The 23,931-nt window shown below is 40.5% G+C and overlaps 2 protein-coding genes and 1 long non-coding RNA gene across 27 annotated transcripts in view; 2 read left to right on the top strand and 1 right to left on the bottom strand.

Annotated features, from left to right (window-relative positions):
• The window catches only part of USP54 (ubiquitin specific peptidase 54), a 121,297-nt gene extending 111,418 nt beyond the window's left edge, over window positions 1-9,879 (top strand). For 14 of the 19 annotated variants that reach the window (XM_077894989.1, XM_077894990.1, XM_077894993.1 and 11 more), the window contains 4 exons: window positions 2,878-2,996; window positions 3,290-3,430; window positions 6,594-6,780; window positions 8,549-9,879. In XM_077894989.1, the coding sequence (XP_077751115.1) occupies window positions 2,878-2,996; window positions 3,290-3,430; window positions 6,594-6,780; window positions 8,549-9,108 (1,007 nt within the window). In that variant the 3' untranslated portion in view covers window positions 9,109-9,879. The remainder of the gene's footprint in view (window positions 1-2,877; window positions 2,997-3,289; window positions 3,431-6,593; window positions 6,781-8,548) is intronic. The other 5 variants (XM_077895001.1, XM_077894997.1, XM_077894996.1 and 2 more) reach the window with 3 other exon arrangements.
• Window positions 1,240-12,243, bottom strand: LOC144312370 (uncharacterized). The gene is made up of 2 exons (XR_013377838.1): window positions 11,995-12,243; window positions 1,240-9,058 (listed from the first exon to the last, which is right to left on the bottom strand). It is a non-coding gene; the product is annotated as an uncharacterized LOC144312370 (long non-coding RNA).
• PPP3CB (protein phosphatase 3 catalytic subunit beta) overlaps window positions 11,633-23,931 on the top strand; it is a 52,078-nt gene continuing 39,779 nt past the window's right edge. For 4 of the 7 annotated variants that reach the window (XM_077895026.1, XM_077895025.1, XM_077895020.1 and 1 more), the window contains exon 1: window positions 11,642-11,800. In XM_077895026.1, coding sequence (XP_077751152.1) covers window positions 11,716-11,800 — 85 coding nt within the window. In that variant the 5' untranslated portion in view covers window positions 11,642-11,715. Of the gene's footprint in view, window positions 11,801-23,931 lie in introns of all 7 variants that reach the window. The other 3 variants (XM_077895023.1, XM_077895022.1, XM_077895024.1) reach the window with 2 other exon arrangements.

Below are 23,931 nucleotides of genomic sequence, written 5' to 3'. Positions count from 1 at the left end.
TATAATATCATTATATCTAAAAACTTAACAATATTTTTAAATATAATACAGTAACTAGCCAGTATTCATATTTTTTCAATTGTCCCATAAATGTTTTTTCACAGTTGGTTTATCAAATTAAGATTCAGACAAGATCTACACAGTGCATTTTGTTGATTTGTCTCAAGGCTTTTTTTAGCCTATAAAATTCCTGTCTTTTTTCCCTTTAGTATTTATTTATGGAAGAGATTTGGTCATTTGTCAAAACCACATTCTAGATTTTACCGATTATATTCTAGTAGTTTTTTCTTTTTTAAAACAGTTTACCCCTGTTTTTCTATAATCTGATAGGGTTAGAGGCTTGATTAAAATAAAGTTCAGTTTTTTTTAAGTTTTATTTACTTAAGTAATCTCTACAGCCAGAGTGGGGCTCCAACTCACTACCCCAAGACCAAGAGTTGTGTCCTTGGTCTCCTCCAATTGAGCCAGCCAGACAACCCTCAGTTTTTGTTTTTTTTTAAAACAAGAATGTTTTAGAGGTAGCACTTTGTATTTCTTCCTTTCTTTCTCTTTTTTAAAGATTTATTTATCTATTTGAGAGAGAGAGGGTGCGTGCTTGCAAGCATGTGCGGGGAGGGGCAGAAGGAGAGGAAACAGAATCTGAAGCAGACATCCTGCTGAGCGGGGAGCCTGAGACACAGGGCTTCTGTGTCTCAATCTCAGGACCATGATGGCATGACCTGGAGTGAAATTAAGTCAGGTGCTTAACCCACTGAGCCACCCAGGTGGTCCTACTTTGTATTCCTTATATCAGAAATGTGTGATGTCTGGTAGTCTTTCTTCCTGTCACTGTTCATCAGTAAGTAGACCTCATCTTAACTCTCCCTTCTATCAAATCTATATATCCCCTCAACAGTACTCCTTATAGGTGGCCACCTTCACCTCTGCTGAACTATCTTTAAAATAATCAGTCTATTCTCTTCAGGAAGTTCTAGTGGCCACCTCATTGTCTAGCGATCAGACTATTAGAAGAACACCAAATTCTAAGTATTACAGCTGTGATTCTTAAATCTGGCTGCCCGTCATAGTCACCCAAGGGGAGTGGCTTTTTAAAAAACACAGAGAAATATTTTCATATAAACTTTTATGTAAAAACACATGCTGTTTTTATTGTAGACATTTTCTTGTTTATTTCTCCTCCCCTTACATAAGTCCCTACCTTTTATCCTCCACCTTCCACATAATAATCTAATGTGCATATTTCTGTATTTTTCTGTTCATATAATCCTATGTAGATCTACAGTGGGTTTTTTTTTTTCTTTTTTTGCCTTGGATAGTATTACAGATTTTTTCCCCTTTTAACTTAATAATCCTTAATGAAAATCCCTCCAAGTCGTCTAGTTTAACTCAATTCATTCTTTTAAGTGGCTTGGCAATATTTGATATTGGAGATACCATAGCGTATTTAGTTATTCTTCTAGAGATGGGCATTACTTTATTTCTAGTTTTGTGAAGACTACAAATGATGCCTCAGTAAACTGGTATTTTTGCTTCTCATTCCTAGAAGTAGAATTGCTGGTTAAAAGTGTAAATATATTTTCAATTTTAGTGGGTATTTCTAAATAGCTTTTTAGAAAGACTATGACATTTCAAATTTCCTTCAACAATATGTGGGGCTATTCTCCTAGACTTTTTGGAGAAGCCTTTAGTTTTATTTGTTTTTAAAGATTTTATTTTTAAATAATCTCTGCACCCAACTCCTAACCCAGAGATCAAGAGTCACATGCTTCACTGACTGAGCCAGCCAGGTGCCCCTCGGGGAAGCCTTTTAAAAATAAATATTCCCAGGCTTCACCCCACAAAGGTTCTGATTCAGCAGGGCTGTGGAGAGATAGAGCAATCTGTATTTTTAAAATTCCTAGGTGAATCTGAGGTGGTATTAGAGCCTCTTTACCAGGAAATACTAAAAGTAATATTTTAGCTTAGTCTTTTAGCTTAGTATCAGGAATATCCTCCTTTAGCTAGATACATGTATTAGAACCAAAATATCAAGATGTGAATTGGTGATAGATATAGACATCAAATGTAGGTCAAGGGCATGTGCATTTTCAGAATGGAAGGCTTAATTAGTTGTATTGGGGCAAGCCCCTTGGGAATCACATATCCAGTTTGGAGCAGCTCTTCTCTTAATAATCTAGCAAGATTTTGAGGAAGAGATAAGTGTTCAGTGATTTTTTTTTAGAATTTAAGCAGTTAGTGATTAAGAGAAGCTAATGGGGGAATGAAAAAGCATTACACATATAAGATGTTGTTGAAGAATTCTTGCTCTTAGTAATAGGAAGTGAAATCAAGAGACTTGAATTTTAATTCTAGTTAATCTGTTTACTACTTTTCAGACCCTGGAACTCATTTTCCTGTTCTATAAAATGAGGAGGTTTGATAGATGATTACTATGTTCATTACTATGTTCACTTCAGTTCCTAAGTGGACTGAAGATAATGTTCCCTTTGTCATCATGGATGCTCTAGAGAACAACTATGTTGGACAGTTTTCTCTGAATATATTGTAAGTCTTGGGCACAAGTCCGACAGAAGCAAAGCTAATTGTGTTTTAAAAATGAAATGAGGCAAGATGGGGACATTCAGCCGTCTGTCCACAGAGCCCGTTCTGTACAAGGTTCTTCAAAGCCTATGTTCTGAGACCCTTTTGGCCTAAAGGAAACTATCCATATTCTGAAACTCCTGTTTCTACATTATAGGAGTACATCCTCTATTCCATTCACGGATACATATTTATCATTTCATGAAGAAAGAACTCCTGAGTTTTTTTGCTGTCAGGCTAAAGTTAGGCTCCGGGAGAAGAGATGGCTTCAACTTGTATTTATGTTTTCCTCCTCAGGCTCTGCAGATGGTGTGGGGAGGAGGTTGCACTCAGCCCCTGGCCTTGGTCTCTCAAAGACCCCAACAGCAGAAATGGAGCACAGTCTCCATGAAGCCAGCACAGTGCCTGCTTCTCAGGTAGCAGCCTCAGGTCCTATAGTGCTGGCATGGGGTGGTGCGTTGGGAAAGGAAGTGTGGAAAGAGATGAGTGGTAGGGTTGGTGGTAAGGCAGGAGCATGGTAATGTGGGGCTGTTGGAAGAGGTCTGTGATTGAGAAGAGATTGCCACATGGCCATTACCTTTTCAAATACATCTAATTCAGGTCGAGTGAGTCTTACTCTATCTTCTCCCATACCCCTGGGGACAGGGTCTGTGGGAAAACCATAGGTCTGCCGTTTCGTGTCTGCCTGTGTATGTCTGTGTGTTTGAAGGCTGCACCTTGCCGAGGCCCCAGGAGGGAATATGGGGAGGATGAGCAGTATGGTGCAGAGAACTTTCACCGCATCTCACGCAGTCTCAGTGGCACCGCTGTCTCAGAGAGGGACGAGGCTCCAGTCTCTTCCCACAGTTTTGTAAGTAGAATCAGGGTCTATCTATTCAGAGCACCCTCTTTCTTTTGATAAGGTAAAAATACAGTGTAGGTGAAGGGGCAGGGGATACTAAAAGTTGTAATTTGAGGAAAAGCCACATGTACTCAGCAAAAATGACGATATATAGTCATTATTTTACTGACACACACATTTTATTGGAGCCCAGAAGAATATGCCTTCCCTGTAGCAGTTCTGGAAGATATATTATAGGGTTCCCTAGGGTGAGAAGAGTCCTAGTAGCCTAGTAGCCTTGGGTCTCAGAAGCAGTGGCTGCTGATTGGGTGAAAACTCATTGCACTAATCAAAGGAAGAAGGGAAGAGATGGGATGGGATATTGTTTTTGCCTTTTCCTCCCTATTCCAGTATAAGATTGAATGGGGTCCAGCATGCTTTCATGCTAAAATGAAGCATGTGCATTAGCAAGAAAAGGAAAATGACTTAAAGTCTTATTCCTTGAGGCTTTTCATATGGAATCAATTCAGTGATCTGTAGGTGAAATGGGCAGGGACACCCAAGTCAGAAGAAATAAACAAACTCAAATAGTTTCAGTGGCTAGGTTTATAAATTATCCTTTTGGAAATTTCACATACTTGCCCAAGGCAAGTTGAGTTTTCATTATAATAGAGGTCAGGATGCAAAGCTCCAGTGCATTAAAGTTTGTTCACTTTAATGAGTGAACAAGGTCAGTTCAATAAAAACTTAAAAACCAGTTTTAAATACATAATATAAAATTAAAAGGTATGAAAGGGGATATAGTGAAAACTAAGTCCTTTCAGATCCAGTTTTCTTCTCAAGCAGCAGTCATTTTTTTTTTTTTTTCAATTTATTGTTCAAACTTTCCTAAACAACTCTGAAGAACTTGCCATTTTTTTGGGGAAAGGTAGTTGTTTCTGCCTAGCATTTGTTCTCATGTACTGTTAGTGAATTTAATGGCAAATTGTTATTTTTCTAGGGAGTTGGCTTCCTTTCTCCTGACTTCTATATCATTCATTTATTCAGATTCATTCTTTTAAACAAATGCTTATTGAGGATATGTTCTAGGTATTGTGCCAGGTGCTGGGGATGACAGTGATCAGTGAGCTAAATGTAGTCCCTGCAGTCATGGCCTTTACAGTCTACCTGGGGAGACAGATAAAGAAGGAATTATATGATAGGATTTAATGCTATGGAAGTATAATAGAAGGGACCTAAACCAGATTTGAGGGATCAGGGAAGGCTTCCTGAAGGAAGTATAACAAATATAACAGGTAAAGGAACTTGAAGCAGATACCCACTGAATCAAAAGTAGCTCATTTGGTATGGCAAGATTAAATTCTGGTGAGGGAAGGACAGTGGTGACAAATGAGACTGGAAAGAATATAAACAAGAGTCATATCATGAACCGCAGTACTGGGTTTGGGAGGATAAAGAGAAGTGTTTAGAGCCAAAGAGGAAGTAAAAATCATTGGGACTTGGTGTCTGATTGGATATGGGGAGAGGAGGATCACGGAGAATCAACCCAAGAATTACGCGTTGATAATGATGTATTTGAGGGAAGAGCTATATATAATTTTAGATATATTATGCTTGAGATATCTGGTAGGCCTTTGGATGCAACACAGAAGCTTGAAGTCAAGATTCAAGAATCACAGCCATTGAAGAGGGAAAAGGATATTGAAAAGAGGAGAAGAGCCAGGACATATCCCTGATGAGTACCATATTTAAGTGGTTCATCTGAAGAACCTTAAAAGGAGTGAGGACCAGAGAGATAAAAGGGGAAACCAAGAAAATGTGGCATCACTTTCTTTTGTGCAGAAGATAGGAATAGTTGGTTGTGTCACTTACTGAGAGGATTGGCACCTGGCCCTTAGGCTGATGGTAAATGCCTAATATATACCATGCTGTAGTAGGTGCTATGAGCATACACTGATGAAATAACACAATTCTGCCCTTGAATAGCTTACAACCTAGTTAGGAAATAAGATATACTGGCATATAGATTATTTCATTTAATGTAATAATGTAATGCCTGTAATGTTTCAGGTCTTGTTGAGGGTGCTGGGAATACTGGAGTAAAAAGAAATGTATTCACCAGGAGAGAAAGATAATAAATAAGTAAACCCCAGACAATGTGTGTGATCGAGAAGAATAAAAAACCAATGGGAAAAGGAGTAAAGAGGTAATAGTGGTTATTCTCAGGGCTATTTTTGATAGAGTAGTAAGGGAAATCAGCTCTAAGAAAATAACATCAGTGATAGGATGGTATGAGTCATGGGAAGACTATTCCAGGTAACAAAAATAATAAATGAAAAGGCCCTGAATTGGAATGAGTTTGGTGCGTTTGAGGAACATTAAGAAAGTTATAGTGAAAAAGGCACAGCAAGGCTAGAGTTAAAGTGACAAAGATCAGTATTGCTATCACATGGGAACTTGCAGGCCACAGTAAGAAGTAGCAGGCTTGGAGGTAGGTAGATCAGATTGGAGGCTGTTACAGTGGCCCACTTGAGTTTAAATATGAAACCTATAGGTAAAAATGATAGTCCTTGACAAAGGTATCTAATGGAATTGTGGATGAGCAGTGAAAAATTAAGGGCAATGTCAGCATTTGAATCGAGGTGACTTAGGAAAATGTGGTACCAGGAGGTAGAATTTGGAAGGATATTGGTGTCTTGCTTGACTGGCAAAAGACGAAACTGGAATGTAGCAGTGACAGGTGAGAAGGTGGACTAGTAGAGCTCCTGATTGTACATTTAAGGAGATACATTTTTAGTTCAGAGTATTTAGTGAGTGTACAGAATTTTCTTTTTTCAGTCTCTCGGGCTTTTTGATTTTTTTCTTATTTCTTCTCTATTTTTAAATTTGTGTCTACCGTTAGCATTAAAGAGTTTGCCAAAGACCTAGAGGGTATGGTTGGGAAGATGAGGGCTATGAGAAAGATAAAGGAAGAGGATCTGAAGTTCCATGTCTCCAGTTCATAATGGTCTGGATGTTCCTAGAGGGGTGATGGGAAGAGGGACTGAGTAAATTGGGTTCCTCTCCAGAACTAGGCATATTGGTACTCTAATCCCCTCCATCTCTCCCTGCGTGCCTCACTGTGTTTACCCAACCATATCCTGCTGTGTGTTAATCCTCATCTTTATGTTTTTTTGTCTTGTCTCACTATAAGGATTCATCAAATGCGAGGAAAAAGCCTTTGGAAACCGGGCACCGTTGTTCCAGCTCCTCTTCCCTCCCTGTCATCCATGACCCTCCTGTGTTTCTCCTTGGTCCCCAACTGTACCCACCCCAACCACAGTTCCTGTCCCCAGATGTCTTGATGCCCAGCATGGCAGGGGAGCCCCATAGACCCCCAGGTAATTCTCCCCAAATCTAATTATCATGTACCATAATGTGGTACTTTTCCAGAGATAACCTAGAAGGATCAAATCAGTACACTCTATTGGGGGATGGGTGCTAGAGTCCCAAGGTGGGTGGTGAAGGGATATGAATTACAACTAGAAGATCAAACATTGGTCTAGATAAATTGTGATTGAATCATTACTTAGTCAATATGGTTGGCTGGTCTAGATCCTTAGTCTAACTACCCAAGAAAATGAAGAGGGTCTATCATGATAAGATAAGCTTTTAAGCAACCAAGGGGAGTTAATACCCAATCTTTAGGATCCTCCCAAAACAAAATATCATCTCTCTTAGCTAGTTTCTCTCCTACTATCCCCTGAGTCTCAGCTGAGGGATGGTCTAGGAAGATAAGGAGATAATGGGAGACCTGGGGAGACCCTGTGTATGGAATACCTGTGCCATGTATACAGGCCGGCAATCTTGGGGAAGGTGGATAGCATCCTTCAGGCATTCTTTGACACTCCATTGCAAGATTGGCTACTGTTTTTCCTCACAAAGAGACTGAGTCTGCTTAAAGCAGGGATTCTCAATGGGAAAGGAAAGGTACTACTGGCATCTAGTGAGTGGAAACCAGGGATGCTGCTAAACATCCTATAATGAATGCACAGGGCAGTTTACCTGTACCCCACACCCTCAACAGGTAGTATCAGTTCAAGTATCAGTAGTATTGAGATTGAGAAACCCTGGTTTACAGGGTGCCCTGGGGCAGGGTGTGGTTGTGGTTTTAGAACAGAATGTAAGAGTGGTATTATTAATATGTGTCCAAATTTTAGGGAGGTTTGGGTAAACAGGCCTTCTGGCTAGATGAACTTCCTATTACTCAGTGGAGCAGCCAGGTAACCACCCCTCTTTGACAGTTGTTAGGGGCATCTGTTCCATCAGGCAGCAATTAGTGAAGCCTATTCTGCATTAAATGCTATAGTGAACATAGGGAGAAAGAAGTCAGCTCTTGTTTTTTAAAGAGCTCAGAGCTGCAACTATCAGAATATACATACAAGAATATACTGCAGATATGGATGAGTTATAAAATAAAGAATGGAAAGTATTTTTATAAGTGATTTCTTTTGCAGTGCGCCTGGGTGGCTCAGGCAGTTGGGCATCCAACTCTTGATTTCAGCTCAGATCTTGATCTTGGGGTCATGAGTTCAAGACCCGCATTGGGCTCCATGCTGGGCGTGGAGCCTACTTAAAAAAATAGAGTTACTTTTTAAAATAATGTATTTTGTTTCTTTTAAGTAAAGAGGAATTAATGTATAGAAAAGGCATTCCACACTGTGTATGTGGTAGGAGTAGTGTGAACAAAAACAGAGATCTTAGAGACTGAGCAAGAATGTAAGCAGAAACAGATTAACTGGAGTGAAAGTACCATATTAAGAAAAGCAGAGTGATGTTTTGGAGTGGTGACTCTAGGAGTAGAGTTGTTACAGTGAGAGTATATATTTGTAATATCAGGGAGCCATTTGGGAGGAAGCGGAGGAAGAGTTATAGTAGAGTGAGGTGGAAGTATGGCAATTTTTGCCCAGGTTGGAGGTAAGAGACTTGATTTTGATGTGTATTAAGAATTTTTAAAAATGAAATTAAAAGCAAAGCTAGGCTTCTTTCCCTTAGGTATATGCTCTTGGAGGTATGGGGAGTTGAGAGGAACAGTCAGGAAAGGTTCTTTGGGAAGGAGAATGGTTTACTGAAGATGCTTAATCTTTGGGTTTCTTTTTCTCTTCCCAGGAACTTCGAGGAGTGTCCAGCAGTTTCTGGCTATGTGTGACAGGGGTGAAACTTGCCAGGGGGTCAAGTACACAGGAAGGACTCTGAACTACCAGAGTCTCCCACATCGTTCCAGAACAGATGCCTCATGGGGGCCATGGTCAGAGACCAACCAGCATATTGGGGCAAGATTCCTGAGTACTCCAGTGTGCAAGCCTCAGCCAACACACACTGCCACACTACCAGAAAGGCACCATGGCCTTCAGGTTCCTCATGCTCAGTCCTGGGGGGATCTTTTCCATTCTTCCTCCTACCCTCCTGTTGTTTATCCTGTGTCTCCACCATCAAGCAGTCTTCATGTACCCCTGAAGTCAGCTTGGAATTTGGGTCCTGTTCCTGGGTCTCGAGCCCCTGGTCCTCGACGAGTAGATATGCCCCCAGATGATGACTGGAGGCAAACCAGTTATGCCCCACAATCTGGGCACAGGAGGATACGGGGAGAGGAGTTTCTGTTTGTTCTAGCAGATGCTCCTGGAAGAGAGCAGATAAGGGCTAGGGCCCTACAGCACAATAGGTGGTAAGGGGTCACCCCTTTCCTTTCCTGGAGCCACAGCTTTCTCTGTTAAACTATACTGTGGAGGGGTTGGTTGGCACCCTGCATCTCCCTGCCAGGGTTGTGCTAGTTTCATCTCAACATAGAGTTGGCAGTTTCTCCTAGGAGTACCTGGAACCCCTAACAACACCTAGCTCTTTGAGAGAAATATTTAAAATTCCAATTTTCATTCAGCTAGCAAAAGAAAGCAATTGCTGTTTAGGGCTTTGAGCCACTTTAAAGATAAATCCATATTACCCTGGACACTAGCCATTCCTTAGGATCTTAGTGTCACTATTTTATTCCTGGATCCCTTATGCCCCCACCTGCACTTGAGCCTTCATCCTCTGTTCCCTACTATACTGCCAACTTCTGTTCTTTGTTTTACCTACCTATCCCTATTACCTGGCCTTCTGTCTTCCCCATACCCCATCCTTGGAGGGGCATGTAGCTTGTGGTCATGGTCCTGACCATATCATTCAGAACAGCCTACCTGCCCAGGTATCGTGGACTGTCAGCCTTCCCTGTGCCCCCAAACCTTAGGCCTACAATGCAGAGCTGCCAACATAATATTTGTCCTTCTGAACAGATGGAATCCGGCACACTCACACACCTTCCTGTCCTCAGCAGCAGAGCCATTACTGCCACTTGCTCAGTCACTGTTGTAAACCCTCAGAGTCAGCTAAACTATTTTAGGGCCAAACATACTGGTTTTGTAAAGTATTTTTCATTAATAAATCTTTAAGATAGTTGTATTTAATTCCTTGTCATTTAATTGTCTATTTAATGCCTTTTGTATGGTCTTGCTCTTTTATATTGAGGGTGGGGGGGAAGGCCTGGAGAAGCAAAAAATACCAATTCCCAGTGGCCTGGGGCTCCCAAAGAGAGAGCCTTGGGACAAACGTGTGTGTGTGTGTGTGTGTGTGTGTATGTGTGTGTGTGTGTGTGTGTGTGTGGCTTTTGAGTGAAGGTGAGGAGCTAAATAGTTTAAGGATAGTTGAAGGATATATAATGAAGGTAGGAATCAGTGGGCCCTTAAAGTGGAGCGACTTTCCTTGTTATTACTGCTGCTAGTATATTCCTATTTCTTTTCTGCTTGGAGGCACACCGTATATTGCATACTTTCTCCTTTCCTCCTTAGAGAGATTTTCCCATTCATACCCCTCTTAGAAAGCCCTCTCACTCCCAATCTCTGTACTCTTGGTGCTCTCCTTTTACAAGTTTGTAATATGCCTCCTGTCCCTTCCTTGCTCTCTTCCCATGGCCTCCCCTTCCCTTGCCTTCCTTGTTCAACTTCTGCACTTCCTCTGGTGGTCCTCAAGTCTTTAAAGCAGGTGGCTGTGGATGGTGAAGAGGAACAATTATTGCCCAGAATGATCCATTTTCACCTCTGTTTCACTCCCAAATTCTCCTTCTAAAAGATATGCTGTGGGCTCCCTTTGCCAAGAATACCCCTCTTTTATCCCAGGTCTCAAGATCATTGGAGATTGACAGAAGTAGAAAAGTGTTGAGACCTTTGGACCACTGCTTACCTAATTAACATCGTCCATTGTGAACAAATTCTGAACACACTAAGTATACAGCAGGAAGATGGGCAGGAATTTCTCACCCCACTTGGATACTATGCCATCAAGACCTATAGATCTTAGTGGACACACTGGTCTCTGCCCATGATTCGGTACACCTTTTACTGTCATACACACACCTTCTAATAATTATTGATTGAACAGTTTTTATCCCACTATCCCCTTTCTCATGAAGGTCCACCCCTATAAAGTTTCCAATAAGTTGCCTGGGCTCAGATTCTGTATGTGCACAGAAGTACCCTATGAGGTATTTCTTATGAGAAGCTAATTTCCAATTTCTAATTCTCTATATACTCCTTTGCCTTACAAATCTCTGTTTTCTGAATGGATTGAGAAGGAGACTCCTTTTCAGGTGAATTCTGTAGACTTTGAACATCTCTTGGTGTCATCCCTTCCTTTCCACTTACCCTTTTGATTCTTTACCTTTGGACCTATTCTGTTCTAACTTTATTCTAACCCTATACCTTCAGACTCCTGACAGTTCTAGGCTCTAAACGTAAGGGCCAGCTTCTCAAACTCCATTTTGTACAGTCACTTCTCGCTAGAACGTGCAATGCCTCGTCTATTTTCCTATCCGTTTAACAACCAAAGTACCCAGATTTAGTAGCCAAATTGTGATACATTTTTTCTCTATTATATTCTGAGGTTTAATTCTCCCCATCTTTGGAGCTCCATGAGAACCAATGTCCTGTTTCCTAGCACTCATTCACGGCAGCTTCTAGTAATAGCCTTCCTTCCTTCTTCATTCTCTATTGTTTCTGTCTGCCTAGAATTTTAACCTGATCCCTTGGCCTCGTCCTGTTTCTCTCCCAGCCTCAGTAATTTTGCTCAGGTCCCTAGAGTCTGCCCCGCCCCCGCCCCCGCAAGCGCGGTGCATGCCGGTCTTAGCCCCTCTGTAGGGAAAGAGGGTCCGCCATGTTCCCCGGCGGCGCCGCCGCTTGGCTCTGGTAGCCGCCGCCCCCGCCCCCAACCCCGCCCGGCCCAGCGCCTAGCCGAGCCCCGGGCCCAGCATGGCCGCCCCGGAGCCGGCCCGGGCTGCACCGCCCCCACCCCCGCCCCCGCCGCCCCCTCCCGGGGCTGACCGCGTCGTCAAAGGTGAGAGGTGGACGAAGCCCTGGGGGCCTGGCCTGAGGAGCTGTGTGTGAGGGCGGGCGGGAGACCGTCCCCTCCGGAGCGGGCCCGGAAGGGCGGGCGAGTAACTGGCTGCCTCCCTTGGGGAGTGGCCCCTGGGCGGGCCCCTGCTGGGCTGGGCTGAGTCGGTAGCGACGGCTCCGCGGGCTCTGGCTTGCCTTCAGGCCCGAGGCGGGGGTTTCGCTCCTGAGGTCTCCTAGACGTAGGGGTGTCTCCTAGCCGCAGTGAGCCCCTTTCTTTTTCTCCTGGGCCTGTCAAAGCGGCCCAGAGGCCGCGATTCGCTTCCTGCCCCGCGACAGCTGCACGCCTGGCTTCCCTGGGCGGACCGAGGGGCTTGGAGACCTTCAGCCACGCGGGGCCGGGCGATGAGCCGTCAGAATTCACCTCGGCTTTGGCCCACGCCTGCTCCCCAGTGACAGCCGTCAGCCCGGTTCGCGCCTAGTTAGCGCCAGCCGCAGGGGTTCGCGCTTGGCCCTCAGGTGTCACTCCACGCGGCAACTGGGGGAACCATGTGGGATTGGACTGAGGGTGAAGAGACGAGGCAGGATTTGGGGGCCCCAGCGTTAAGTGCAGGATAGATGGAGAACAAGGCAGCATCAAAGGAAAAACGCCTCGTGGATAGGAAAAAGCATTTACTTAGAAAACCGTCAGCACCGTTTGGTCAAAGGCCAACCCTTCACCTTGCGAACACACACCCATAGCAGAAAAAATTAAATACTTCTCACTGGGGCAGAATTTGTGTGTGTTTACTGACAACAGGTCAGCAGATTAATTTAGAATAGAGAAATTGAGGGCAAATTTACTGTTGCCTAAGATTTCCATGCTCTCTGGGAGAGTCTTATCAACTTCAAACACCGCTGTGGAGATGAAAAACAATTTGAAATGATTTTTCTTTATACCACGTAGCTTGGTCAATAAATTGACATCGTTTTAGAATAAAGTTTTATTGTATACTTATTTTGGAAGACTAGATAATTTTCATTCAGCTTCTCAAATATACTGGCACAATGTTTAAACACTGTTAGTACAGTTTTTGAAATTTGACCAGATACGTTTCCATTAAAAGATTTAAAAACAAGAAAACCTTTTTCCTTTGTGGTTTTTTTTTTTTATTTTAATTTTTCAATTTGAGCCTCAATAATAACACTGATTTATATCCAGGCTTATGTAGATAATTTTTAAAAGTTAGTAGTATATCCAGTTGGGCCAGGCGAATGAACTGAATAAAGAGATTATGGAGATTATGGAATCCTTGTCCTGAGAAAGCTTTATAAAAAGGGGAAAAAAAGATTGGTAGTTAAGATTAGTAATTTCAGTGAAATTATTAATGGTGATTCTATATTGCTGATCATTAACATTAAATACTGGAGTTTTGTGGGGATTGGGAACAGAAACATGGGCTGCCTCTTCATTTTCTGACTATATATCTGTGTTGTATATTCATTTCCGTAGGCACTTTTCACCCTACTATTGGGACAGGGAGTCCTATTCCCTAACAATTAGTTTGTGCTAACCTTATGCTTGTGAATCTTCTGGTTTTTTTTTTTTTGGCATATATATGATAATGTTTTCCTGTACTGCTTTAATGTAGTAAAAATAAGATTCCAGGGGGATCCCTGGGTGGCTCAGTGGTTTAGCTCCTGCCTTCGGCCAGGACATGATCCTGGAGCCCCGGGATCGAGTCCCACCTCAGGCTCCCTGCATGGAGCCTGCTTCTCCCTCTGCCTGTGTCTCTGCCTTTCTCTCTCTCTCTGTCTCTCTCTCTCTGTCTCTCATGAATAAATAAATAAATTCTTTAAAAAAAATAAAATTCCAAACATAAGGCATATTCTTTAGGGGTGAGTTGGAGTCCAAGATAGCCACCATAGCAGGTGTTTGGTATGGAATAAAAGTCACTTGATTTAGGTAAAGAGGAAAGGAGCTTTTTGGTGTAGAAAATTACAGTTAAATAGAGCTCGTGGGTATAAGATCTCATGTGTTTAGTAGCATATTCTTCACCAAGACAACTTTCATTTCTTTATGGAATTTGTTAGCAGCTGGAATGCCCCATATGGATCACATGTTTAGAGATGGTGGCAACAGACTGGTTTGCACTGCTCATGGAGTCTCTGCTGTGGCTTCCTCAGAAATTACAGGGAAATTCACCGTTCATACAGAAATCCACTTTTGGATTTCTTTCCTTTTTTTAAGATTTATTTATTTGAGAGAGAGAGATCACAGAGAGCGAGGGAGAAGCGGACTTGATGCTGAACAGAGTTCAATCCGGGGCCTGATCCCAGGACCTTGACATCATGACTCCTTTTGAATTTCATCTTGAGGCTTCTTGCCTGCCTTCTTTTGATAATTGTACAATAATGTTATATTTAATGATAGAGAACGCCCTTGTCAGAACATATATGACTACAATGCTAGTCCAGCTTGTTAAAATCCAGGTTTCTTACAAGCTTAAGTATGTGCTAGTTTTGCATAGTAGTAATATGTAGATCATCGTTGGCACTGAATACAGGTAGTCTTTTACTCCCTGAAACTTCCTTTTTGTTTCTAAATTTCACACTCTTAAACTTCTAATCAGGAGGCCTATATATTATGGTCATGATGGTTTCAAAGGGGCTGTAGATCTTTCTGTGTTTAATATGTGCCTAAAGTTCCATTTCATATGAAATTTGAGATCTTGGAATACCGTAGGGGATTCATGTATTAATTTGATTAACTTTTCAATGAAGTAATATTTTTTTAAAAAGATTTTATTTATTTATTCATGAGAGACCCAGAGAGAGAGAGAGAGGCAGAGACACAAGCTGGCTCCATGCAGGGAGCCTGACGTGGGACTCAATCCTGGGTCTCCAGGATCACACCCTGGGCTGCAGGCGGCGCCAAACCGCTGCGCCACCAGGGCTGCCTTCACTGAAATAATTAATGGTGATTCTATATTGCTGATCATGGGCGATCAGGTTTTTCTGGCTAGTTAAAGCAAGTTTCATTTCTTTTTTTTAAAATATTTTATTTATTTATTAGCAATAGAGCATGGAGTGGGGGAGGGGCAGAAAGCGAGGGATAAGCAGACTCCCTGCTAAGCAGGGACCCCAATGCTGGACTTAATAAGCCCAAGACTCCAGGATCATGACCTGAGCTGAAGGCAGATGCTTAACTGACTGAGCCTCCTGGGCACCCCAGCAATTTCTTTTCTGAGCCTACTCCAGCTGCTGCTGGCTCAGGTCAAATTCTTCTGTTTGAGAGTTGCTATAGCCCAGTGGTTTAGGTGAGATAGTATGTCCTCTTAACTATTTTCTCTTAAGCATTTTTTCTATTCAGCTAAAATAAGCTGGAAATAAGAAAATGGAAACAAATTAGGAAAAATGGCTAATTGTATCTGCATGAATGCCTTACTGCTACATGAGCAAAATTGATATGGGTAATTAAAGCAAAAAACCCTGAATTTATGTACTTTGCTCTCCTCCCCCTTCCCAAATTTCCTGATCTGAATTATCCAGATACTACCTTTTATTTCCAGATGTTTTAAAAATTTACTTTTTGCTATATAGATGAGGTCATGGATTTCTTAAATTCAGTTGTCTCTCGAGATTATTGAATCTGTTAGTCTTGATATAAGAATTCACCTTTATCACTGAGAAAGCATTGTCTGTATTGTGTTTATATTCATTTTAGTATGCACAATGTGACTTTCTTTTGCATTCAATATATTCTCTTTATTTCCTAGGTTTTATTAAGCTTATCTCTTAAATTATCAGACTTTCAGAGTGAACCAAAATGCTGAAGTGTTTGTTAAGTTTTTTAAGCTGATGTATTTCTGATGGGCAGCCTTGCGATTCATTTCAGTTCTGTTGCCAGCTGCCCTGCTTATAAGTCTGAGGTCATTTGGCTCAAGTGTTTTCCAGTACCTAGCTTTATTAGGATTGCTTATTTTCATTACAGATTGTTAGATGACCCACATAGGTCTTTGGGTCACATGGCTACCAGTGTTTCTTGCTAGACTATTTCATCATATTTTAAAGCAACTTGAATTTTAAATTTTGTTAACAAAATGTATTTTGTGGACTTACCTATCTAAAAAGATAACTCTTGAAAACGATTTTTTTTTAAAGATTTTATTTATTTAATCATGAGAGAGAGAGAGGCAGGCAGAGACACAGGCAGAGGGAGAAGCCGGCTTTATGCAGGGAGCCCCACATAGGACACGATTCTGGATCTCCAGGACCACACCCCGGGCTGAAGGTGGCGCTAAACCGCTGAGCCACCTGGGCTGCCCATTGAATTATTTTTCTTTTTCCTTCCACTCCCATTAAACTGTTAAGCATTCTAAAATAAATCTTCAGTACCATGTGTCCCAGGGAAAGCAAAGAAAAAGAGAAAATAGGGTCTGAGAGTGTGTATATAAGAGAGACAGAGACAGAAAAAGATGGAAGGAGGAACGGAGGAAGGGAAGGAAAGAGAATACGGTGGTAACAAGTCATCTTAAAGGGAAAATGCCAAGAAAGAAATATAGCTGCTCAGTAAGAAGTAAGGCAAAACTTCAGGTTCAAGTAGGAAATGAATTAGCAAGAGTTGTAAGGAAAAGATTGGTGAAAAGAATCTTGATTTATTAAATGAGGTGTATTTTCATACCAACCAAATGACTTCATTTTATCATAAAAATGTTTATTTACACACATAAAATTAGCTGAATATAATTGGGCATCCTTTTATGTTATAGAAAATTTATTTTAGAACATTAATCAAATAGCAAATATTTATTAAATGCCTGCTGTATGCTAAAAACTATAGGGAAACAACAGAAGTATTAAAAAAAAAAGAACAATCTTGGTCCTTGGAGAAATAAGTACTCATGAAAAGTTATTTATATATGTCATAAGTTTGGATGTCATTAATAATTGCTAGATAAGTGACAGAGCCAGTGACTTGTTTGAGTTCAAAGGAGGTAGTGATGACTCTGGATTGGGATGGTCTAATAGGGATTTATACAAGGAAAAAGGAGGCCTTGAAGGAAGGGTAGGATTTAAAAAGGCAGAGGATTGGTGCAACATTTATTGAGTTCCTGCTTTGTACCAAAGCATAATAGGCCTGGAAGATCAAGAATTGGATTCAATATAATTAATTAATTAGCTATAATTAAGATTATCTCGGAGTGCTGGCAGTCTAGTGGGGGAGACATTATTGCAAGTAAATAGAAAAAGTATGTACAGAGGCTATTGGAACTGTAAAGAAGGAGTTGACTCTCTTATTTGGATAAAAAGCAACAATGAGAGGATTTATGTTTTGAGGTGTGCCTTGAAGGATGAGTAGAATTTTTCCAGATAGAGGGTAGGACTAGAGTAGAGTAACCAGCAGCAGAAAGGCATGGAGTTTTGAAAAAAAAAAAAAAAAAAGCTTGAAAATGTGTGACAATAGTGTGTAAAGTGCTTGGCGACAAGTGGCAGAAGATGAAGTTGGAAACAGTCTTTTGTACACTAAGTTGAGGAGCTGACACTTAAGCTAATAAGCAGTGTAGCTTCTGGATGATTAAGAGGCTTTGGAATTGGCCTGGGTTTGACTCCTAACTTTATCTTGATAACCTTTTCACTGTGTGGACAAGATACTTAATATCACCAAGCTTCAATGTTCTCATCTGTAAAATAGAGTTAATAAAGTATTATTAATGGGGTTCTTGAAGGATTAATGGAGATAGACCATGTAAAGTATGTACCTCAGTGCATGGCCTGGCACATGATAAATACTTAACCGGTGGTAGACATCATCATTATTATTGAAGGTTTTAAAACAGAAGAATGATCCAGTATCTTGGTTTTTGAAAGGTAACATGGTATTATGTAGAACAAAATATTAGGAAGGGAGAGGCTTAAATCAAGGTGTCAGAAGATTATAACATTTTAGAGTATTCTGAGTGTTGTAGAGTGGGCAAAATGAAAAAATTGTAGTAATTCTAGGGGGAAAAAGTCTTTATTCAACATCTGAGGACCAAGTGCAGAATGACCAAGGCATGAATTAAGGGAAAGAGAGAAACCAGATATGATGCAAATTCTGAATATTGGAAGCAGATATATTGGATCAATGATTGGTTGTGGGAACAGGTAGAAGAATACAACTTTTGAAGGAAACAAACTAATTTTGCTTTAAGGATTGATTAAATTGAACAATTGTAGTTGGAGGCAGATTGGAATGATATGTAAAAGACTGGGAATGGTCAAATGAAGGACCTTAGAAATAAGTTTGATGCTTCCTCCCTTTTATTCTTTAGTTCTTAAGAGACTACCCCAAATTTTTGAGTAGGTTAATCTAGCAGTGTTTTATACAGTCAACAGGGAGGGAAAGTAGAGCTGAGTTAGATTGTTTTTAGTACACAAAGTGATAAGACTTGACTAGCATCGCAGCAATGGGGGTGTGTGAAAATGAAAAGAATTTGAAGAATCAATAGGACTTGGGAGTCCTGAGAGAGAACAATGACACTAAAATTTTAAGTTCCAGTGACAGAATGGTGATAACCATGTCAAAAATAAGACAGGAAGGGGGAACCAGTTTTAAGGGAAGGTGCTGCATTCAAACAACTACCACAGATTTAAAAGGAATCCAAGGGGTACCTTGAAAGTTTGAAGACTGTGCTATAGGATTTATTGAATCTTTTCTTAGAGCATGTGGCCAATGCATGCTTCTACTCCTGGCACTGAGAGTGGGTTATACCTATTTTCATGATGAGAAAACTTTTGATGACTCAGTCAGAAGAGCATTGCCATTTTGTTGGTATAAAGCAGATTGTATTGGAGTAGCATTATGAAGACCTCAATTTCTTTCTTTCTTTTTTTTTTTTTTTTTTAAGATTTTATTTATTTATTCATGAGAGACAGAGAAAGAGAAAGGGAGAGAGAGAGAAAGGCAGAGGGAGAAGCAGGCTCCATGCCGGGAGCCCGACGTGGGACTCAATCCTGGGTCTCCAGGATCATGCCCTGGACTGAAGGCGGCACTAAACCGCTGAACCACCTGGGCTGCCCTGAAGACCTCAATTTCAACTATGGTTCTACCTCTTACACCTTGAGAAATCCATTTAACTTCTCTGAACCTCTTATCCCATTTCTGAAGTGGGGACAAAATCTGCCCTACCAAACTCCAAGGATGCCTCTGAGAATCATATCGGTTTATGTATGTAAAAGTACATATTTTGTAAACTGTAAATAAAGCAGTATAAATTAATTTTTTTTTAAATTTTTTATTTATTTATGATAGTCACACACAGAGACAGAGAGAGAAGCAGAGACACAGGCAGAGGGAGAAGCAGGCTCCATGCACCGGGAACCCGATGTGGGATTCGATCCCGGGTCTCCGGGATCGCGCCCTGGGCCAAAGGCAGGCGCCAAACCGCTGCGCCACCCAGGGATCCCAGCAGTATAAATTTATTGTCATTACTATATAAATTAGTGTCAAGATATGTTTTAGAAACTATATCATTAATCCAGTAAACATTCATTAGTAACAATGTTTTAATCACCAGGTATGTAGTGATGAAAGACCATGCTCTTCAGAGAAGATCCAGGGTAGAAACAGGGATGAGGAGTAAGGGAAAGTTTCTTGTTTGGATTTTTAAGACCTTAAAGACATGTAAGTATGTTTATATGCTCAAAGGAAAGACCCAATGGAGAGCCAGAGGCAGACAAAACAGTAGGACCATGGGAGAGATGAGGAGGGTGATTGAAATTAAGAGGGTGGGGGAGTGAGATGCAGTGGGATCCTTTAGTAAAGGATAGGAGGAGTACTTCTTCCCTGAGATGGGGAGAAGTTTAAAGATGCATACTGGTGTGGATGTGGATGGAGAGGAGCAAAAAAGTGAAGTTTGGTCTGAAGGCCTTGATTTTCTCTGAAATTGGACACAAATTTGATAACTAAGAGATAAAGTGAGTAAAGGGTTCAAGAAAAAGGGGACTATTTGAAATCTTCACTGAGGAGCATGGGAGAGAGAATGTTTAATAGGATTGCTGGGGAATGCCCACGACTCAGTTGGAGATGGTGAATTTGTAGTAGCACTGGGCCATTTTGATAACTTTATAGTAAGCACCCAAGTTTAGAACCCAACTCATCCAAGACTTGGCAGTTTTCCCTTAGGTAGAAGAGGACAAAAGGGCAAAGTAATTTAAGATGTTTAAAAAGTGGGTGGATGGGGCAGCCCCTGTGGCTCAGCGGTTTAGCACTGCCTTCAGCCCAGGGTGTGATCCTGGAGACCTGGCATCCCATGTCGGGCTACCTCCATGGAGCCTGCTTCTCCCTCTCTATGCCTCTCTCTGTCTCTGTCTCTCATGAATAAATACATAAAAAATGTTTTAAAAAGGTGGGTGGATGGTGGAATACCTTTAAAACTGTAAGAAACAAAGATACCCAGAAGGGAATTGATAAGGAGGGGCTGTCCAGCTTCTTTCTTTCCTTTCGTTCTTTCGTTCTTTCTTTCGTTCTTCCTTCCTTTCAAGGATTTGATTGCTTGATTTGAGAGAGAGAGTGGTGATAGGAGCAAGGGAGAGGGACAAGCAGACTGCTGAGCTCAGAGCGGGACATGGGGCTCCATCTTGGGACCCTGACTCATGATTTGAGCCGAAATCAAGAGTCAGTCGCTTAACCGACTGAGCCACCCACGTGCCCCTCCAGTTTCTTAATACAATTGAAGAACAGAGGGAGTAATGAGAGGGGGATTGGAAGGATAGGAGGTTTCAATCATGGAGTGAGAGAGAGATTGCAGTTCAGGTTTCAGAGGCAGAGAGTAACTATGGGCAAGGCTGAGGAATTGAAGTGGAATGGAGCTCAAATACTGCGGTTAAGTTTTATGTAGATCATCCCACATGGATGTTGATGATGGGATTGACTGGAGAAGGCTTGCAAGCCAGGAACCAGAGTTGGATGTGAGAGATGACTAGAAGGTTAAGTAGATGGAAGGGACAAGGATAAACTAGCTGGAAGGCATGAACCTCAAAGGAGAAGGTATTTTTTTCTTCATTGGAGTGATGAAATTGGAAGTGGTAATATGGAGCTGCACTAAGACTGAAGCCTTTTCTGGTGATAGTAGTGGAGTGTGGAAAAATATGCAGCATCCATTTTGAAAAAAGTTTGAAAAGTGCTGTCCTTCAGTAACTAAGATTTAATTAAGCTAGAGAGATGACAGCATTATGTGAAGATCTGAAGAGGCTGTGTGTATATGTGTATGGGGGGAGAGGTGAGTTAAAAAATATATAATGGGAATTCTGGAGGCCTAAATGAAAAGTATTGAGAGGGAGAAGAACTGCCAGAGATGGCATGGTGTAAAAGAAATACAGAAAAATTCAGAATTTATTTGGATAGTTGCCATTAATGTTAAAGAAGAGAGGCCTAGGCCTCTGGTACTTTATAGTAAAGCTGGTCAGTTGGCAAAGGCTGCAGGCACTCCTGTTGTTGGTAGCCTCAAGGGGCTAATAATTTGTAGCTTTTTGCTTAGAGTTGGGGAACAGGATTAGTTGATCTCTAGGATTCCTAACCCAGTCATAGAAAAAGTAATATCTATGCCCTTTCCCCCTCCCTGATCAATAAGTATCCCTGGTTTATTTTTCCAACTTCCAAATTAAAACTTGCTTTAGACTCTTTTTTTTTTTTTTTCAGCCACCATGCATTAAATCTGGATGAAATTAATTTGTGAATGTTATTGATTACTCTACAGATATGTGCTTCATGCCAAAATTTGGATTAAAGGACATTTCTCAACAAAACAGTTTGGTCAAAGTAATACTACCAAATCATGTTTTCTAGTGTTGGAAACTTTGTGATTTGAGATTATTTTGTAGCTCTTTAGCTAATTCCGGCTAATCTTCCTTTTTAGCCATTTTGGTTATTGACCATTTATGTTACATTTACATACATTTAAGCTCTGCTTTTTCCCTATCACAAATATAGAAGAGTAGGAAAAATAGTCTGAAAATAAAGAGAAAAAAATATATAGGAAGAAAATCCTAAAAAAGCAGGAATAATTGACTGAAGATGATTTTGAAATAAAAAGAAAAAAATTTTAAAAGCCTGAAAATAGATGGGGATGCTTTAAAATGCCTTAGAAATTGCAAAACAGAGTAGTTGAAAGTTAATATTTGATGAAAAAAATTTCTGACTCTCTTGACCAGTAGGGTCAATAATTAATCCCCATGAGGCTAAATCCTATTTGGTTGGTTTTCTTTTGCCTGGTCAGATCACCTGCCACAGTTCCTTTCTCCTGCCTCCAAAGAAGACAAGCTTTTTCCCTCTTATACCTTTCCACATGCCTTATTTACTGACATATTAAAATGTACTCTTTTACTTCATTTTCTTTCAGTGTTGTGTTGTTAGAACCACAGTGATTTTCTGTAGTTTTCATCTTTCATTTATTCATTTCATTTCTTCACCCTTCCACCTGTATTACAGCTAGCCTTGAAATGTAAAAGCATGTTTTGGGGCACCTGGGTGGCTCAGTCAGTTTAGCATCTGTCTTCTGCCTTTGGCTCAGGTCATGATCACAGGGTCCTGGATCAAGACCTGGGGGTCCAGCTCCCTGCTCAGCAGGGAATCTGCTTCTCTCTCTCCTCCTGCCCTGTCTCATGCTCGAGTTCTCTCTGTCTCTCTCATGCTGTCTCTCTCAAATGGATAAATAAAATCCTTAAAAAAAAAAAAAAAAAAGTAGGGCACCTGGGTGGCTCAGTGGTTGAGCTTCTGCCTTTGGCTTAGGTCTTGATCCCTGAGTCTTGGTATTTAGTTCCACATAGGGATCCCGTGGAGCCTGCTTCTCCCTTACCTATGTCTCTGCCTCTTTCTGTGTGTCTCTCATGAATAAATAAATAATCTTTAAAAAAAAAAACATGCTTGAGTTGAAAAAGAAGTGGAAAAGCATAGGTCTATGAATGACTTACCTATGAGTAGGCAATGTGTGCTTTTTTTCAAGTGAATAAAGACATTTTGGCTGTTGGTAAAAGAGGGGGCAATACCTCCATGTGAATTGCAGTGGAGCATTCACAACGTGCATGAAAACATTCAGTAACACTGGTAGACTGGTTGAGGGGGTGAATGGTCTCCCATTTGGATTTTTAGGAAGTTCTGTATTTTGAATAGAATTCAGCCAGTAGTGGAATTATGTTGTCGATTATTAGAAAGTATACATAATCTAGAATGCAGCATCTTAACAGTATCTGTTTTTATGAATAGAGTGATAAAAAAATTCTCTTGTCCTGATGAGAAAAATATGATCCCATCTTGATATCAAAAATTTGTACTTAAGAGATATTTAAGCTTTTCATTTTTATAATGTCCCAAAGTAACTTGTGATTTATTTAGTAATCTGTTATTAAAATCTGTAGTTTTTAAATAATTGGTTTACTGATGGGGCAAATTTGGTTTAAATCTTCAGCTGGAGAAAAACATACTTTGACAGAGATTTTTATTTTATTAGAATCTAGACATACTGTATTTAGGGAAACAAAATGTATTTTAATGCTTTGTTTTAAATGTGAAAAGTAGTGGGAATTGTTCTAATGAAGAGAAAATAAGTAAGTTCAAATTTTATTTTAGTATCAAAGAAAACAAGGAATTAGTAATTTCAAAGTCTTTTAGAATTTGTTGACATCCTTCTGCCTTAGTTCTTATCTCACGTCTAAAGAATTGAGTTCTTCCTAATTTTTTTTTCCTGGTAAAATAGAACATGGTTATTTATTATTCTTTCTCAGGTCATTCATATAATTTTAACCCAGGCTCCTGATTTTAGTTTGTTTTTTTAAGTTGAAATTTGAAGAAGCAATTGGTCCTATACATTTCCAGTCTTCTGTATAGTAATTGATCATTACATGATGACTGTGAAACATCAAGAAAATACTATATACTGTATGCCTGAGTATAAAGTGAGTTTTTTCTTAATTTGAGTCTATATGTAGATTCTTACTATAAATTTCTCTATGGCTTTATTTTGAAAAACAAAGTACAATTTGGTCAACAGCCCAAAACTACTTCAAACTGATTTTGAATGTGTAATGAGGTTACTTGTTGGAGTCAGCAAGAAAGGAATCTAATAAATTTAACATATAGTAATTTTTCCTAGAAAAATTCATCAGAATTGTGCTAGA

The sequence above is a fragment of the Canis aureus genome, chromosome 4, assembly GCF_053574225.1.
Source record: "Canis aureus isolate CA01 chromosome 4, VMU_Caureus_v.1.0, whole genome shotgun sequence".
NCBI lineage: Eukaryota > Metazoa > Chordata > Mammalia > Carnivora > Canidae > Canis > Canis aureus.
Note: the sequence above shows the minus strand (reverse complement) of the source record. Positions and strands in the feature narration are given on the sequence as shown.